Source organism: Tribolium madens, unplaced genomic scaffold, assembly GCF_015345945.1.
Source record: "Tribolium madens isolate multiple individuals breed KSU strain unplaced genomic scaffold, Tmad_KSU_1.1 Scaffold_19;HRSCAF=116;Tcas5.2_LG9, whole genome shotgun sequence".
Lineage (NCBI taxonomy): Eukaryota > Metazoa > Arthropoda > Insecta > Coleoptera > Tenebrionidae > Tribolium > Tribolium madens.
Genome location: NW_025400983.1, coordinates 10,180,458 through 10,199,499, shown reverse-complemented (window position 1 = coordinate 10,199,499; position 19,042 = coordinate 10,180,458). Strand labels below are relative to the sequence as shown.

General features: G+C 30.5%; 2 protein-coding genes across 2 annotated transcripts; both read right to left on the bottom strand.

Annotated features, from left to right (window-relative positions):
- Window positions 1-3,191: 3,191 nt before the first annotated feature.
- LOC123015468 lies at window positions 3,192-4,106 on the bottom strand. The gene is made up of 4 exons (XM_044415203.1): window positions 4,041-4,106; window positions 3,890-3,979; window positions 3,558-3,754; window positions 3,192-3,511 (listed from the first exon to the last, which is right to left on the bottom strand). The coding sequence occupies exons 1-4, from the start codon at window positions 4,054-4,056 to the stop codon at window positions 3,248-3,250; spliced, it is 567 nt and encodes a 188-aa protein (XP_044271138.1). The 5' UTR covers window positions 4,057-4,106; the 3' UTR covers window positions 3,192-3,247.
- A 1,449-nt stretch (window positions 4,107-5,555) lies between these two features.
- LOC123015088 (homeobox protein slou) lies at window positions 5,556-15,069 on the bottom strand. The gene is made up of 2 exons (XM_044414555.1): window positions 14,458-15,069; window positions 5,556-6,268 (listed from the first exon to the last, which is right to left on the bottom strand). Exons 1-2 carry the CDS (start codon window positions 15,005-15,007, stop codon window positions 5,760-5,762), a joined length of 1,059 nt encoding a protein of 352 aa, XP_044270490.1. The 5' UTR covers window positions 15,008-15,069; the 3' UTR covers window positions 5,556-5,759.
- Window positions 15,070-19,042: the final 3,973 nt, after the last annotated feature.

The window sequence follows — 19,042 nt, the reverse complement described above, 5'->3', positions numbered from 1 at the left end:
AATGTCATTCTCTCGAATACACAGTAGGTACAAGTCTTTTTATTTCGAGTGAATTAATAGATGTGTCTTGTAAGAAAGAACAGTTTTGTGATTTTACAGCATCACTCACATTTTATATTTTTGTACACAAAATGATTAAGGCCCAAAATACTTGTGCAAACTTAAAAATAAAGTATGACTATTATTATTTGGCTACTTTTGATATTTTAATAGTTATTTATTCGACGAGTTTGAGTGTAAATCGGATGCTTTATTTCACGTGAGAATTATGCAACCACGAGGTGGAGTGAAAGAACCGATTTACACAAAGACGAGTTGAATACAACATTTTATTATTCGAATTAAACTCAACAAGGCTTCAACTTGCTTTAAATCTGTTAAAATTAATCTGACGTTTCGTATTGAGAAACGCCGAACAGTTGTCAAAACTTTCCTTACTCGGGAGAAAAACCGTAAATTTTGACAGTGTTCTAGAATAAAAATATGAAAATGCATATTTATTAGATTACTGAATTACAAACCAAAATTCGTGTACTTAGACAAAATTGCTTTAGGCAATTATTATTTAATATACGTAATAATTTCTACTGAACTTTGATTAATGGAAATAACAAATTAAAGATTAAACTTTCTGAAAATTTGTATTTGCAAAATATTTATACAAGGTGTTTTAGAACTCGCTCTCTAGAGAAAAATTCCAAGTAAGATAAGATACCAGGAATAAGCAACATAGAAAAAAATGTTTAAAAAAATTCTATCTGTCAAAAAACTGTTGACATTTTTTTATGTTTATTTAATGTTACTGATAATCTTGCATGTGTTTTTCATATTTATTTAGTAAAGATACAAAAATTTTGCCAATAAAAGTCACAAAATAACGTTAAATATAGTTACAGTTTAAGATACAGCTATCTTATTTCTTCTTCTAATAGCCTGCAGCAAAAAAAACATAGAATTTTATTTTTCAAACAGAAATAAAGAGGGTTCAAGTGCAAATTTTAAACTCCCATAATTCTAAAATTTTTATAAATATTTTTTTTATTATTTTTTTTATGTTCCTTACGTGGCATTCTTCTCTAAGGCGCGAGTTCTGAAACACCCTGTATGCTCGTATTCAATTAAATACTTCTAATAGGGTTCTTAAAAGTTAAATAGGCCGTGAAAAATTTAGAAATGAAAAGTGACTTTTGATGTTTTAATGCAAAATATATTATTTTTTCTTCTTTTTATTATTATTATTATTATTATTATTATTATTATTATTATTATTATTATTATGTAGTACTTTAATTTGTTATTCAATTTCTTATCAATAATTATTATTTTTTATATGGTAATGTTTGATCATTTATCACCTTTTTTATACTATATATTAATCAAAAAATTAAATTGTGTTATGAAAATATTTTTTTATGTGTTAAAGAATAAAGCTTACTGTTTTAAAATAATGGTTATTTATGTGTCAAAAGAATAAATAACTATTTTAATACTGAAAATGTAGTTAATTTTCATGTTTAAACAATGTTTATTCCCGAAATCAAACGAAACTTTTCTCCCAACAGATTAAATTTGTCAAGTAAAATCAATTAATTTATCAAAATATTTAGTTCATTCAATTGCAATTTTACAAGAAAAAAATCGGATTTCATTTATTTTACTTTCGAGGGAAGTACTAATTATTAGTCCCCTCTGTTGGGAAACAACCTTCTTGGTTTTGTTCTCATCCAAAGATGACTATTTTGTGATCGAAACACGTTATGATAAGTATAAAAGTTTAGTGTTTTGGAAATTTAATCTTTTGATTTAAATAAGAATTATAGTAAAGGTATCTACAGAACAAAAAGCTTTTAACTTTTTTAAGTACCTTACCATTCCACTTCTCATTCTATAATTTTTGAATTTTTTTCATGGAAAGTCTCATCTTCTAAAAAATTATATCTTCAACAGAACAAGAATCTAGCGCTTTTGACTTTAGGTCAGGTCAGGTAATAATACGCACTTTAGTTTACTGCAGTTAGATTTTTTATTACCTTGCAGGTTTTTTAAGTAAAATAAAGTTTAATTTCTTGAGAAAATAAAAGATACAAATCTGAATCATTTTTATTAGGTTTTATTTAATTTTATTGAGTATTGTAAAGATTTTTAGAATTTTGTAAAATCAATTGTGTCTACTGCTTTTCCTAATTAAGGTAAATATTGTAAATGTCTATGAGAATGATAATTGATAAACGACATCAACTTTAACATGGTCAGTAAAAAGGGTAAGAATAAGAAACGGAAGATTGGAAACAAAAAGAGCCGAAAACCGTAACCAAGCACGCATTTTTGTAAAAAAAACAAATAATTTTTTTGTGCCATTCATAAAAATCGTTGAAAAAACATTGTGTTCTACTTGTAAGAAAAGCTTTCTTCATGCTCGTGTTGAGGAACACTCGTTAAAGCGTGCTCAATTTAACACTTCTAAACCAAAATTTAGGGTCTATTCAATTTAATTTTCCGAAGTAAATCCTTCTTGTTTTTATTTGCTAAATAAGAGATTCAATTGTTGTGTTGTGTTGGTCAATCAGTACCCACTTATCGGCGCTTCTGCTATAAAATGCAAGATGTAATACGCGGTAAATAATGTATGTGGCCTTGTCGTAAGGCCGTAACGGCGCGCCGTGTTACGACTATGAGGCAAAGAGCTCGGTGCTAGCGACGGCACCTGCGAGGATAGCCCTGGCTTACCTACTCAATTATTCAAGTTTAAAGCGCTGCCGCTTGCCCTAACTCCATTTAATATGAATAGACTCACATGGCACAATGTTCAGCCAGTTTAAAACTGCACTAAAAAGTCCACACTAAGTTGATGATGCGATTCGTTCTTGCATTTTTCAACGACAATCTGCATGATTTTAATTCAAATAACTTGTATGTTTAAATTAACCGACGAGTTAAAGACCGGCTAAAGGAAAGTGCTTTTCCTTAATGTAAAAGTTTCACGGATTTTTGAATAAAAATTTTACGACCGCCGATGATTGCAGGTCAAAAATGTAAGACAGAGATGGAAAGAAATCGAGGCCAGAAGCTTTTAACATCGCAAAGAGCGTCTCAGACACACTCCACCCAATTTAATGCTGGCCACAAGCAGATAATTTCAATTTTGAAACAAAATAATTTAACAGCAAAAAGCTCTATTTTAGGCTAGAATATTAAAAAAAATATGTATATTATCAAATTTTATTTTAACAGTAATTTTTTTGTTATTTCAATTATTATAGACCAAAATTTGATACGAATTGACCACAATCTCTTTTTCTTCATGAATAAAGCAAAGTCTGGCTTTTTCAGGGTCAAATCCAAGCACTTTACCTACAATTAATTCTCCTTGATACATCGCTCTTCCTATATTTATGTATTTTCCATCTTCAAAACCCCCAATTACTAGATGTTTTCCAATTGTCGTTACATGTAAAGAAGTACTTTCAGCCCTTTCCCATGAAAAATTATTCGGATTTCCGCTACAAAGAATCTGTTTTGAGTGATGTTTCTGTTCAATTATCAAATTAAAATTTCACCTTTACTCCTATAGTTGACAAGACTAAACCGTTGTAGGGTAACTTTATTTCAGATTTTCCTGGATATATTGTCCCAGGTAGTAAACCGGCTTTGGAATAAAAACCCTGTCCTATGTATGTGGGTCTCCCGTTAATATCATTACCCCCAATAATGGCGTCAGGGGGCACTACACCAGTGTAATCCCGCCAATAATAATCTGTGTCATGTTTTAATATTATCAATAAGACAGTGAATACCTGTGAATTAGCATATTGCTATTGCATAAAAAGTTAAATATAAATAAAATTGAGGTCTGAGTTTTTGGAACACACTGCGCATAGTTTTAACTTACCCACGATTGTATTAGGAATGTTTGCTCTACAATTTGAGCATACGTAATGTGTTTCTTCCCTTCTCGGAATAGGAGCACCAGCATTAAGACCTACCGATACCAAAATGTTTTGAATTTGTTTTGAAATAACTTTTAAAACACGTAAACTAACCTGGTATATTGTTCATATTGACAGCTGCTTGATGCAGTAATGCGTAATAAATAAGACGATAAGATTTTAGTTTAGATAAGTAAAACCGAGACACATATTGGTCGACCCCTCTTTCTTTAGAAGCGGAAAATTTGAAATTAATTTTTTTTTAATATGTGCATGTAGTATACTCATTTGCTCTCAGAAAATAATAATTGATAAAAATAAAAATGCTGTAAAACATGTAAAAAATTAAATTTTACTTTGAGTTTGTGTTTTCATTCTTTTTCTTCATCATTTAAAGGGTGTTGTTTTTTTAATTAGGCGTCAAAGCTATCCATAAAAGTTTGATTGTGAACGAACCAACGTATTGAAAGTTTATTAATCTGACATTTGACACCTAGCCGGGCGCCTTAAAACTTGTGGTCCGTTCACTACACATTCTAAATTAAAAAAAGAAAACACCCGTTTTAATGTATAGTCTCTGTAAAATTTAAACCCGTAAAAAGTAAGTCTTTATACTCGTATTATTCAACAAACCACAATACGAGTAAATAGAAATTTGATTGTTTTGATCCTTTGTTCTAGGTATTATAATATTTAAAAATTAGTATGATAAAGTCTGTTTAACCTACTACACCTGATGAAATTATTTTCAAGGTGCAGGTCTGCTGTTTCAGAAGCAGTTGCAATAAAAACTTGTGTTTTATTAAATGGAAGTCCTTACAACGAATTTTTTTTTAAGTTTGGCGGCGACGATGAGTTTTGTTGCGAACAAACCACAATTTTTAATACGCCCTGCGAAGTTAAAATGTCATATTAATAATTTTCAATTTGATGATTTGTTTACAATTAAAGTTGATGGCTAGTTTTAATGCCAAATTAAAAAAAAAAACACCCATTATTTTTTTGCATTTATGATTGTATACTTTTTTTATTGCTTTTTCATATAATGTTAAAAAATGAAGAAGTTCATCAAAAGTAGAATGATTTAAAAAATTAAATAAAAATGTGTTTTGTTTTTACATCTAATAAGAGATTATTTTCAAAATATCAATTATAAAATTCAAATTTTTAAAACAACAGGTACAGTTGCAAGTACCTTGATTATCCAAACAATTTGAAACAAATATTGAGAGATTTTAAAATATAAATTTTTAGACACATTTATGATTTATAGTTTGTTGAGATCGATATGATATACTTTTGTGGCGTATTGTTTTCACTATTAACAAGTCAATTTGTTGTGAAATGTGATATTTACGGCTTCCCAATAAATCACGCTAGGAGACAAGAAAAATAAATATAAATGCTGGAAGGGTATTTAATGCGTTAACACCTCTGGACACGAAACTGAAACATCATCGAAAATCTGCAAGATGACATTTGTCGGCACTTTTAATGCCCTCCAGATGTCGTCTAATTTTCTTTGATATTTAATATCTGTTGCATTTTAGGCGTGACAGCAGACTATTAGAAAAAGTGGAAAGAAAACACACATGTATTATGAAGTTTTAGGGTTTTTTTATTTACAAGAGAAACTTTACAATACAGTTAATAAATACACTTTCTAGATACAACAATTGAGGATTTATACACTAATTATACAGATCAGGGCATGAAACTAAACGTACCAGCGGCTTAATATTTACATTAAATTATGGCACACTTTCCGAGGTCGTCTCTAAATTAATTATTGCACCATCGAGATCAATCATCCGGTTCTTACAACCTCAACTTTCAAGAACCCAAATTGTGTCCGTGATTGGCTAAATGGAAATACGGCGCGTAACTCCCGGAACTCGTCGCTTGTAAAGGGTAGACACCCCCGTACGGTACATGATGGGAATATAATAATCCGGAATGGGTGTGGTGGCCGGGGAAGCCGGGAAATCCCCCGCCAGAGCCGACGTTCGGCGGCGGAACGGTGGGCGAATTTACGTCCATTCCAGGGTTCTGTTTTTTCCATTTCGTTCGACGATTTTGGAACCAGATTTTCACTTGCGTTTCTGTTAAACTTAAACTCAGTGCTAGATTCAGTCTTTCGCAGACGCTGAGGTAACGTGTGGTTTTGAATTTGTTTTCTAAAGCTACTAGCTGCTCGTACGTGAAGGCGGTTCTTGCACGGCGCGGTTTTCCGGTATTTTGCGATTTCGAGTCGGATTTCTTTTTCTTTAAGTTGGCGTCTTTGATGTCCTCGCTGATGTCGCTTTGGATCTCGTCGTCGTCGTCGGAGTGGTGGTCTTTGCCTAGAACAAAATAGAGACATCAGTTTTTATTTCTTTTTATACAAAGAGAAAATCGTTAATTAATTAATTAACATCTAAAGTAAAATTATTATTTACAGTGTTATTAAAACATGCAAGTTTCGAAAAAGACTAAACTTATTGCAAACCAGATACGTCTGTCTTCAAGCAAGCGTAGAAATTTAAAACGTATGTCTGTAGAAGATAAAATGTCATAATGACAAATGAGAAATGTCAAAATAGTTTTTATATAAATTATAACAGGAAACCGTGGTGAACAATTTTTATGAATAAACACCAACAAAATATCATTTTAGGATATTTTGAGACGTTTCATAGAATAATTCAATTTAATAAGCTCAATGTTTTAATTTTTTTTAAATAATTTTTTGACATCTAGATAACATACCAACTGCCATGCAACATACGTCCTCAACTAGGACGCCTACTTGATAGAAAGACTTTTTGATCGCACTGTAGCATAAAAGTTTGGGTAATGTATTTTTAATAATTTTCTACATTAAGGTAATAAATCCTCTGAGAAGTTCATTTTAACCAAACAAGTCTATTCATTAACTTCCTTTCAATATTCCTGTCTTAAAATAATTATTCATTAATTTTTAATGAAACGAGTGCACTAATTGGCAAAATTATTAAGCGCTGATTACCAAACACGTTATTTATTAAAAAAAATACCGATAATGTTTCTTGTAAAAAATTTAATTTAATGAACATCTCACAATTGGATCTAAAATATTTTTTTAAGTTCATTAAATCAATTCACCAATGTTGGAAACCACACTTTAAATCACAAATTTTCCTAAATGCTTTGTTTACTGTTTTTTTTTAGTTTTGTTTTCTTCTATTGCCATTTTTCGTTGTCGCATCTGAATTACATATTCTTATTTAGTTTAAAAATAAAACAGTTAAAAAAATAAACTAACCTTTTTTTTGAAAAAAATATTTTCCCAGCTTTGTAGCTATTTATACATAATGTATTATGAGAAGTGGTCACTTCTTTATCAGTTGATAAATATGACAACAGTTCAGGTAGGAAAATGGTCACTTTCCAACCTGAACTGGCATATATGTCATGTTCTTCAAAATTTGATAAATTCTTTATTGGCTTTCTGCTTTTTAACTAGGATGATTGTAAATAAAATTGTATACAAACCGTCGTCAAATTTCGCCTTGGCACCCCCCACCTTGGAATCTAATTTACTGTTTCATTTTTCAAATCGATTTGAATTGACAAAGCCTTTATTGAACTAACTTGTTGTTAAAAACTCGCATTTTTATTTTTCTAAAGTCAATAAGAAACTTCTCTTTTGTCAAACAGAATGATAAAAAGCACAGAAATTCATAGTCAAGCATAGAAATTCATTATCAATAATAATATTAAAAAAAATTAATGTAATTTAAAGAAGTACATATCATCGTGAGCCTAAATAAAAACGTGATCAAAAGTGAAAATTTCATGAACAAAGTTTTGTATAGATTGCTATGTTTAAGAAAATAAAATGTGTAAGATATTTATATACTGTAGAATGTAGGTAGAACATTGCAGTGATGCTTCTGAGAATGTTGTCAATGTTGACTTTTAATTAGTTTTAGCAAAAGTTTGATTTTTAACGCAAGGGGGGTAAATTTTTTTAAAATTATTGTTCAAAACATCTTTTCAACATTATTTCTTACACCCTATACCACGTTATTATTTAGACTCACGATACGTAATTTGCTAAGTGTTAACAATTAAAAATAAACTTGTGTATAATACCTAAGTACATAATGTTTTTTTTATTTTACAAATCAGCAATTAATTGAATCTAAAAAATCTAAAGTTTAATTTTTTAATTTTGTTTTACAATTCTTTTTGATGCTCAATTGATTCAACTTGATTTTAATTTTTTTCAATCCATATTTCCCATATTATTCTAATGAACCAAGATTTTTTTATTTATTTTTATAAACAAGCTCAAATGTGATACACCTTTAAGCAGATAAATTAGGAATTAACAAAATTACTATAACACAAAAAAATAATCATTATTTTAGAGAATTAGTTATCTACAGATATTTTAAAATAGGATAGTTAGAAAAACAGGTAAATAGTTATTAAGTAATGAAGTTTTTATACAGGGTGTTAAAAAAAGATTGGAAAATATTTAAGGAGGTACCTATCATTAGATAGGTATAGATATTCAACTATTAAGTTGAAGCCAAGATAAACAAAAAAGTCTTAATATAAACATGGGTCCGCAAAGTAACGGCTTCGGAGATATCGAATGTAATTTTTTTTCACCCCCTGAATTTATTTGAAAAAATGTCTCATTTTTTATCATTGTTCCCAGTAAATAGCCTCGAGGTGCTGCAAATACGCATAACTCAGCAATGTCAACAAATCCAAGCCAATAAGGAGGTTTTAGAGAGTTCGAATATCCTTCAGACGAAGACGTCATGCCTGCGTGTAACTTTGAACATTTTCTGTAAAGTTAATTTTTGTATTTACTAAAAGCTTCTCTTTTTTGTTTGAAGAGATTACAAATAAATGTTTCAAAAAACGAATAATCTTCAATATCTCCAAAACCGTTACTTTGCGGTCCCATGCACGGGTATGTTTATTAAGACTTTCTTGTTTGTTTTGATATAGATTATTACTTTCAGAAATATTTTACAATCTTTTTTTAACACCCTGTACACATTCATTTTATTTAATAAGGTACTTGTTGGTAAACGTCCATCATTAGTTAAAATTATATAACAGAAATTTCCAATGGCAAGATTTCCATAATTATAAAAATGTTAAAAGTATGTAATTAAAATGTCATTATTGTAGATATGTTTACAAAGCGGCAATAATAAAGTTGTAAAATTAAATGGAGCATAATAAGTGTGCTATTTCGAGTTCTTAAATTTTCTTTTTGTGAAACGCCGTCCTCCATTAGCTCGTAACAGTAATAAAATGATCACAAACGTCGTACCTGACGACGTCTTCTTTCGTGTTCCGTGTGCAATGCGAAATTGTTATCACTTTGATCAGAGAAGTGTGAAATTTTGCTACCAAAGATGGTAAAACAACAATAACGAACAACTTAAATTCAGCGTGCGCCAACATAAATACTTTACCAACTTTACAGCGTCTTAGCATTCAAGCGGCATGGCATCGGCTGGTTTAGACAACGGAAGGAATAACGGAACCGGGACATGTAATTAACAGCCTTAGCGTAATTGCCTCCGGGCTCGTTAGCAAGCCGTGAACTTTGTAATTAATCCTTTGGTTTTGCTGCTACTGCTCTAAGCAGATGTATTAATTATGGACGGAATACGCTCGTTTTAACTCCACCTACTCCCTTCTTCGCTCTCTAGCTACTTTATTAAAATATTTAAACACTCTGATGGTTTTCTAATTGCAATCTATTGTTCCGCACTTCATAAATTAAACGCCGCTTCTTGTTTAGCCTCGCTTATTATTACACTAATGGCGCGATCTCTTATTTATTACATATTGCACGTTCGGTCTATTCACTCAACTCATATTCTGAAATATACTCTGATATTTTATAAAATTTTATTACAACACATACGTAATTCAATTAGTATAAATTTGTAAATATAAAATTTTAGAATAAAAAAATTAAAATTATTATCCCGGCGCATCCACCAAAATCAAATGTTATTGAAATTCAATTGGAGCATGCAAAAATATTTATTTTATTTTTTTTAGAAATAAACAATAGAAGCAAACTTTTAATAGAGGTAGGTGTATTAAAAAAATCAACAAAATTTAACAAAACATTCCTGTGAGGTCTGAAAAATTGATTAAAAATGAGTTAAACGTGAACCTGAACTATATAAAAGAGTTTTAAAAAGTTTCCGGTCAAATAAATAAAACCACAAAACTTACGAGATACGCCTACAAAGTCTAACAATAGTTATTTGTAGTATTACAAGGGGGGAAAGTGTGTCTTTTCCTCTCATAGGTCGAAGTTACTGCCCGAGATTTGTCCAAGACAATAATCACCCAAGGAGAAAAAAACACTTTCCTCCAGTGTTATACATATAATTTCCTACGATCCAGTAAGAAAAACGTCAAAATTAACAATTTCAACATGACTGAAAAATAACTGGTGGTGAACTTGTAGGAATTAAAACTGTTATGCAATGTTTCGTCTATTAACCATAGACATCATCAGGCTTAACAATCCTTTTAAAAAAGTACAATAATCAAATGAGATCATGGCACGGACACAATGTATAGAAAAGCAAAAAGGCAGTAATCACCCAAGGAGAAAAAAACACTTTCCTCCAGTGTTATACATAAAACATTTTCTACGATCCAGTAAGAAAAACATCAAAATTAACAATTACTTTTAATAACAAGGTTAAAAAATAACTTGTAGAAATTAAAATTGTTATGCAAAGTTTCGTCTATTAACCATAGACATCATCACGCTAATAATCCTCTTAAAAAATTACAACAATTAAAAGCAATGATGGCATGGACACAATGTATAGGAAGGTCAAACAATAAGTTAAAATAATTTAGTTGGTTTATCTTCCTATACCATTTGTATAAACCATCGCCGTCTCGATAGAAATAATCCTTTTTTCGCCTGGGCATTTTTTGAGTTCAACTGATTCCCGTTGGCGCTTTAATCTGGGGAATTTTTTTGACACATCCAATGTTTTAGCTTAAAGGGTTCAACCTCATAATATCAAATCTTTCTGGCGTATCTTGTTTTGTTGTCCTCTTCCTTCCCAGCTTTTATTAATTGCGTTATTTTTTGTTAATAATTAAAAATCATTCAGTTTTTCCTTAGTAACCCCCGTAACTAAGAAAAAATTCGGAATCACTGCTCCAATGCATTTTTTACGAAATGCCCAGGCGGGATATTGATACATTTCATTAAGGAGGCGGTGGTAAAAGCAAAGTAAATATTCTTTTGACTAATGTATAAATTTTAGAAAAATTAAAATTTGTTTGTCTCATTAAGGACGAGTCAAGTTTTAGAACGCGTCCAAAGGTATACCTATAATTTCTCAAAAAACTCTTAAAAAAAATTACATTCACTTTTAACTTAAGAATTATTTTTACCACAGTTGACACAAATAATAAAAACACAAGCAACTTTTCTTCAAGAATAGTGATGATGATGCACCCAAAAACAGTAACAAGACTACTGAGTAGTCAAATCAATCTTAAGTAGGGACTAACTGTCTAAAATTAAATTAAATTTCAATTTCATTAGTTGTGAATTTCTTCGGCATTAATATTATTGAGTACTTAACCTATCAATAATGGAAGATCAACAAAACAGATTAGTAGAAATAGAGAAAACGAAGATCAGTTTGGTATTGAGAACGGACAACATGCGCAAGTGACAATATAGTAGATAGCTGTTTTTAAATTGACTAGTGCAATCACTTCTGTACGAGTTTTGGTTTCTACGTCATCAATCATAAGAGTTAGCAAAAGCTCTACGTGCTAATCCAATTTAAAAATTCCTTTAAGAACAATGAGTACAAATGCCTAAACATATTTTTGTTAGAATCGATTTTTCCAATTTGTCTTGTGAGGAATTCAAGGTAATAAAAGTAATCAATTAGGGACCAACTCTATACAAATTTTAAAGTTATGTGTATAAGTAATGACTTGCAGCAAACCTTTAATTAAAAGTCTGATTTAAATAAATAAATGGTTTGAAGTTAAATTGACAACATTGCAAAACACTGCGGTTTCCCAACTTTTATAATCTTCTGTCTCTAAGAGTATCAATGTTGCCAACTTAAATTAAAAGTCATAAGTCACTTTGATCAGAAATTTAATTGAAGACATGATATATGACACCTAACATCCTATAAAATTTAACAATATCGAGCGATCAAGATATTTGTAATCGAGTTATCCGAAAACGTATGTCTGTGAAACGTCAAATAAAATGACAAGTCGAAAGGTAAAATGGTATGATCATATAAATTATGATTTTAATAACTAAATTTATGATTTACCTTCAAAGGAGACCGTTAACTGTTCCATTACAAATTATCTTAACCACTCGATACAAAACACGATTCACAATAAATCATACTTACATCCTTTTAGAGTCACTTTAGGTAAAATAATAATTTTCTGTGCAAGATGAATTAAGTTTTATTCTCAAAACACCTTTTTCTAATTCTCTATTAAACTAAACAGAAGAACATTTCTTGTACGGTTTTGTTTTTTTACTTTGGATAAATTATTTATAATTTAACATTAACAATTTTGCTTATAAGTAGGTATAATTTGTTATACCTAATGAATCGAAACGGCTAATTAAATTTTAGGAAATACATATAAGGTGTTTCAAACCTCGCGCCCTAGAAAAAAATAAGGTAAGGTAAGATACCAGAAACATAGAAAAAAGTGTTAATAAAATTCTACCTATGAAAATTTTAAAAATATAGGAGTTGAAATTTTGCACTTTGACTTTATTTACGAGTATTTTTGTTGGAAAAATATTTTTGTTATTGTAAAGTACTATGTTTATCGTTATTTTGTGGCTTTTACTGTCAAAATTTTTGCACCTTTACTAAATAATTATAATAAAAAATATTAGTAACACTAAACAAGTACACTACACTACAAACAAGTAACACTAAATAGACATAAAAAAATTTAATATCAAAACATTTTTGAAAGAAATTTTTTCCATGTTCCTGGTGTCTTATCTTCTTTGGAATTTTTTTCTGGGAAGCAAGTTAAGTTCTGAAACCCCCTGTATACCTACCTATTGTTTATTAGCATTTTGAAACTGAAGCTCTCTCATAGTAAAATCTCTCACAAAGTGGTTTTCAAAATGTATAGTATTTGTTATAAAATTGGTTCTTTTGAGACTTTTTGGTGTACTTGTTTTTTACAGGTTTTCAATTTTATGGAATAAATACATTAATAAATCAATCTACATAGTTTAGATACTAGTTTAGTATAAAATATAAATGTTATAAATTTTGTTCAATTAAAAGAGAAGATGTGTATAAAACTTGATTCACCTGGTTTAACCGAAAAAGTAGAAAATAAATTAATGTATCAATAATAGTCAATCCCAAACAAAAGTTTTTTCGAAAAAGCTTCATCAAAATCCAAATGATAATGGCTGACAGAGCGTCACCGCACTGCATTGTTTTAGCGGTGAACAGACAAATGAATGCGGTTAACACGTTTGTCGCTTGTTACGTATTGATTTCACAAGCTCCCGTGATGTTCTCGAATTACCGCCGCTTAATCATACTGAGCCCCGGATTTACCGATTTAATCGGTAAATGCCAGACGACGAGAAACACTACTTTTAATTTATATAAAAATATACCAAAAATCTCAAGTTTCATCCAATACCAGAATCAGTATGTTATACAGAACATACCTATTTAAAATAATTATTATACAAGATGCGCCAGAACTCGCGCCCCAAAGAAAAATGCTTATAAGGTTTAAGGTAAGATACCAGGAACATGGAAAAAATGTTATACCTACAAATTCCATCTATAAAAATTTTGAAATTTGATTCTATGTCTGTTGGAAAAATAAATGTCCAAACAGAAAAGGAAACAAGGAATCCTAAATTGTAACTCTGATGTTTAATGTTATTGGTGGCTTCTATTGACAAATTTTTTCAACTTTTACTAAATAATTATAAAAAAACATATACAAGATCATCAGTATCATTAAACAGACATAAAAAATGTCAAATGTCAAACAATATATGGCAAAATTTTTTGACAGAATTTTTTAAACATTTTTTTCATGTTTCTGGTATCTTATCTTACTCAAAATTCTTTTCTGGAGCGCGAGTTCTGACACACCCTGTATAGAGAAGGGTCTATAGGTACAACGTGTGTCACATAATTTCACAAGATTTATGCAAAACTGCAAAAAATCAGTTAATAATAATACATAAGCGATTACGAATTCAGTAAAAGTTTTGAAAGATATAAAATTCATGACAAAGAATTAAGATCAACATTAGGTACATCTTAATAAAATACCTATAATGTAGTGGTAGGCCGCCTAATAATAATAGACATGTGAAACAGCTGATAAATCGGAAATTTTTTATTTCATTTCAAAAATTAAGAAAAAAGTTTACGATAGATATTTGGGGCAATTTTTTAATGAAAATCTAGCACTATTTTTGAGTCCGATGTTTCCTCACCTGTTTCGCTGTCGTCGTACTCCGGCGATCCCCTGGACCCGTCATGCGGCTTCCAACAACAAATCCCGTCACTGTAAACCCCTTGTCGTCCCGTAAACTTATTAGGGTCCAAGATATTTTCGACCGAGAACGCCAATCTGCGATTCTGATGAGGCACAACCGACGGACTTTGATCTCGTGGGCTCTCCGACCGGCTAACATCATCACTACAAACACTTTCTGCCCGTTTCACATCTTTAAAACTAAGAAAATCACCACTGGAATCAGTCTTATTCGATGGGATCAGGTTCTCGAAGGAGGTGAACTTGTCCTGTCTCCTCGTGAGGTCCACAGGACACAGTGTATCGTCGTTTTCGACGTCCACGTTGAGCTCTTCGTCCGTATCGCACGTTTTTTCGCACATTTCGGCGTCGCGGGAATCATCGGATATCCGTTTCGGCTGGAGGAAGATTTGCGAGTCGGATGAGTGTAAAGGGGATCGTTCTTTCTCCACCGGTTCTTGGTTTTTATGGCCCGTTGCTATAATTCGTTCCATCATCAGCATTGTCATTATTGGAGGTCACTCTTAACGCATTCGATCGATTTTGGGTTTTTTAATAAGGCAAAACTCGCTTGTTATCGTACAGGGAGATTTTCATGTACTAAATTTGATCTCTGGAAATCGGTTTAGGATGCAGCTTCCCCACACAGAATGGCGAAGCAAGCATCAAGTCGGCTGGGAGAGGGTAAACTGGCGCGGTATTGGTCATTGTTGAATGCATTTCGACATCGGATTGGCCACAGCGGGCTTGCGGGTGGGGCTTATTTAAACGTAGTCGAGTGATCTTTATTTGCTTTGTAATTATGAATATGATTTGTAATAACAAAAGAACCAAGTTGGGAAATTATCAAGCCATGATTGTCGGGCATATTTTGGAACAAAGGCGGTTATTTAGACTACGCTGATGAAACAATTTAAATTTAGTAGCGGTGAAAATGTTATGGCTAGTCGTTTAATTAGTAGGGAATTGTATTGTTGAGGGATAATGTGGATTTGTCATATTGCCCTATTGGGCCATTAATAATGTTTATCACATTGTCTCTGATCACATTAACGCGCGTCACATCACAACTATTAACTAACGGACATCCCTCATAACACCGTTTTCATATACGAGGGCTGGACATTAAGTCAGATTTTTATTTTGTTAATAACCTGATTACGTAGAAGATGGTTTACAGGATTCCTTACCCTTTGTCCTGTAAACCATCTTCTACGTAATCAGGTTATCATATTTCAAGGACAAGAAACACAAAATGGAGAATTTATTTTTCAACTTAATACTATTGTACTATTGTATTATTTCAGGTAGGTTAACAACTCGGCAGTTTCAAGTTTTGGAGTAGATACCTATTGAGATCACATAAAAGGTTTTTAAAAAAATTTGTAAAAAAGTCTCATTTTTAAAGCACTTTATACTTTATCAATTACTTTTTTTTAAGAAATGCAATTAAAATGGGCGTTTTTTGGGAGGTGGCAAAACTGGACTCCCTGAACTTGCCTATAAATGCAAGTTCCGCACCAATTTATCGATTTCATATTCTCAGTTATTAATACAATTAAAAATGGCATGGTTGTGTAAATAAAATTAATGATATTTTGAAAGAGATTGTGTCAAAGAAATGCTTTTGAAGCCTGTTTTTGAAGTTAATAATATACGATGGTTGTGGTATAAATCACCGAAAAATAGAGGCGTGAATGTGTCTTTAGTGTTAAAATAATAAAGCTCCCAGCCGGAAATTAAAATGGTTAAACGTGTGGACAAGTTAACGGTAGCTAGTTAGTAGCTTGGAAATGGTTTTGTAGACGTATTTATAAGTCTGTATTTATATGCGTTCAAGCTACTGATGTACTAAACATGTCTACTTATCATTAATAAACAGATTTTAATGATGGCCGTTTAAAATTAGTATAAATATTTAAGTTGATTATTTTTATATTATTGTAAAAATAAAGAGGAAGTTATAAAGTCTTTAAATAATTGAGCCATATGTTTTGCCAGTTTTATTTGACTTTTAATTTATGAAAATTTTGTAATGATAAAAGTATACATAAAAAGCAATTAATCTTTACTTTTAACACAATTGTTTCTCAATTTTGTTAGAATATCTTCAAGAAAATATAACAAAACATTATACCTATATTATTTATTATTCATAAATATGAAGCAATATTTGAACCTCAAAAATGACCTATAATATGACGTTAATTTAAATAATAATTTGTGTCCGATCTCTATATTGATAAGAATTTCATAGTCCTCGGAAGTGGGGTATAGAAATATATATATTTTTTTGTAATAACTTTGGAACCATTTGACCAAATATTATAAAATTTGGAATAGTTACTTGCGAGAACATACCCTTTAGGTTAGTAATTACAAAAACCGGATGCATCTACTCAATTTATGGTTTCAGCAGTTGCAGGTCACATTTTCTGTGTTTTTCCGTTTTTTTGGCCTCTTAACACTAATTTTTTATTGCTTAAATGTAAAGAGTAATCAATTTCTATTAAAAAACGCATAACCTTTAATACCACTAAAATGGATCGTTTTAAAGATATTTTAATTTAGAGTGAGGACTGCACTTTTCAACAGCGTTTTTATTGACATACAGTGTCCCTGGATATAGGTGAAACGACTCTTCTGAAAAATAATAAATTCTCGATTTAAATTTTTATTTTTCGGGGTTCAGCTCTGCTTGGTTAAAGATTATAATTTTAGTTTTGCAGAAATACGACAAAAAGTTATTAAAAAATGTTGTTTAGAATTAAATTTAGGCCTCTATATAAAATTTCAAAGTCATCGGCCTATACTATAATTTTTCCAAATTTAGATGTTGATTCGAAACAACTTTTCAAAATAACTTTTTGTCGTATTTGTCACACAAAAGGCTCTTTTTTTCTACAAAAAATAGGTTTTTTGAAAATTTTCAAAGCATACTTGATTTTTCAAAACTAAAATTATGCTGGAAATTAATTAACCAAACAGGGCTGAACCCCAAAAACTTAAAAATAAAAAATAAACTCGAGAATTTTAGTGTTGGAGGTATCTCATGTTTCAAAATCTATGAAAATGAAGTTTGATCTTTTTAAGACTCAGGTCCAGATATAATCGAGGCAATTTGTTCTCTAGGAGGTTTTGAGTCCTACATGATTGTGTTTTTTTTTTCAAAAAATTTAGATTGCCAAAAATGCATTACGTACACAGTCTTCTTACCTTACCTTACCTTACCTTCTAGAAGATATTTTTTCTCGATCATATAATTATGGTTGATATTAATGATATTATAATATTATAAAGACAGGGTGCGCCAGAACTCGGGCCCCAGAGAAAAATATCAAATGCCGGCGGCAATAAGTCGCCAAAAAGTGCAGCCGAAAAAGTAACTTTTGCCGTCAATATACCTAGGATCTTTTATAAAATATGTCGTCATTCACAAAGTGTTGTTAAGTAGAATTGTGAGCATTAAATTTTGGTAGGTAATGTCCTACCTAATGTCATTTTTAAACTTCATTTTTTGTCAAAAAAAGTAGTTTTCTTGTCTTAGCATTTTATCAATTTTGACAAATGGTTTTATAACAATTTCTGAATTTACTAAAATTTCTGATTCAATATTAGTGTTGGCAAAAATTTTGGAGACTATAGCTTAAAAATCTCGATTTACTCATATTAAATTATCGCTCCCTAACGGTCGCTCAAATTAAACTACGGCGACTTCGATTTATACACTGATGTCTATATAAAACTTTTTTCTTTACTTTACTTCAACATTGTTACATCAAAAACTAAAAAAAAATGTTTCTGAACTCCCATACTACAAAAAACTGAAATTATTCTTGTTACCCTAAAACAAATGTGTAGAAATTAATATCAAAATTTTAATATACATACAAGGTGTCAGAACTTTCGCCCCAGAGAAAAATTTCAAGTACCTAAGATAAGATATCAGAAACATAAATAAAAAAGTTTAAAAAATTCTGACAAAAAATTTTGACATTTATTTTTTGTCATTTGACATTTTATATATTCCTATTTAATGATACAGATGATCTTGTACATGTTCTTTTATAATTATTTAGTGAAGAGACAAAATGTTGCCAATAAAAGCCAGAAATAACATTAAACAGAATTACAATTTAGGATACATCAGCTTCCTTGTTTCCTCTTCTAATAGTCTGTAGCAAAAAAACTTAAAAAATTATTTTTACAACAGTAATAAATGGAGTAAAAGTGCAAAATTTAAACCCTCGTAACTTTGAAATTTTTATAGATAGAATTTTTTTAACATTTTTTCTATGTTTCTGATATTTAACCTTACATGGCATTTTCCTCTAGGGCGCGAGTTTCGTCGCAGCCTGTATAGGTACAATAGCGGTTAGCAACTCTCTATTATTTTATTACTATCATAATTCTCTTTCTTTTTTGCCTAAATTTATATGTAAATCTTAATATAACTTTAATACTTCTATAGGTATGATATTCTGTTTATTTAAAAAAAAGGAAAAGTTTTTGTGATTTAGTTTAATATTTTCCATTCCTTTTTT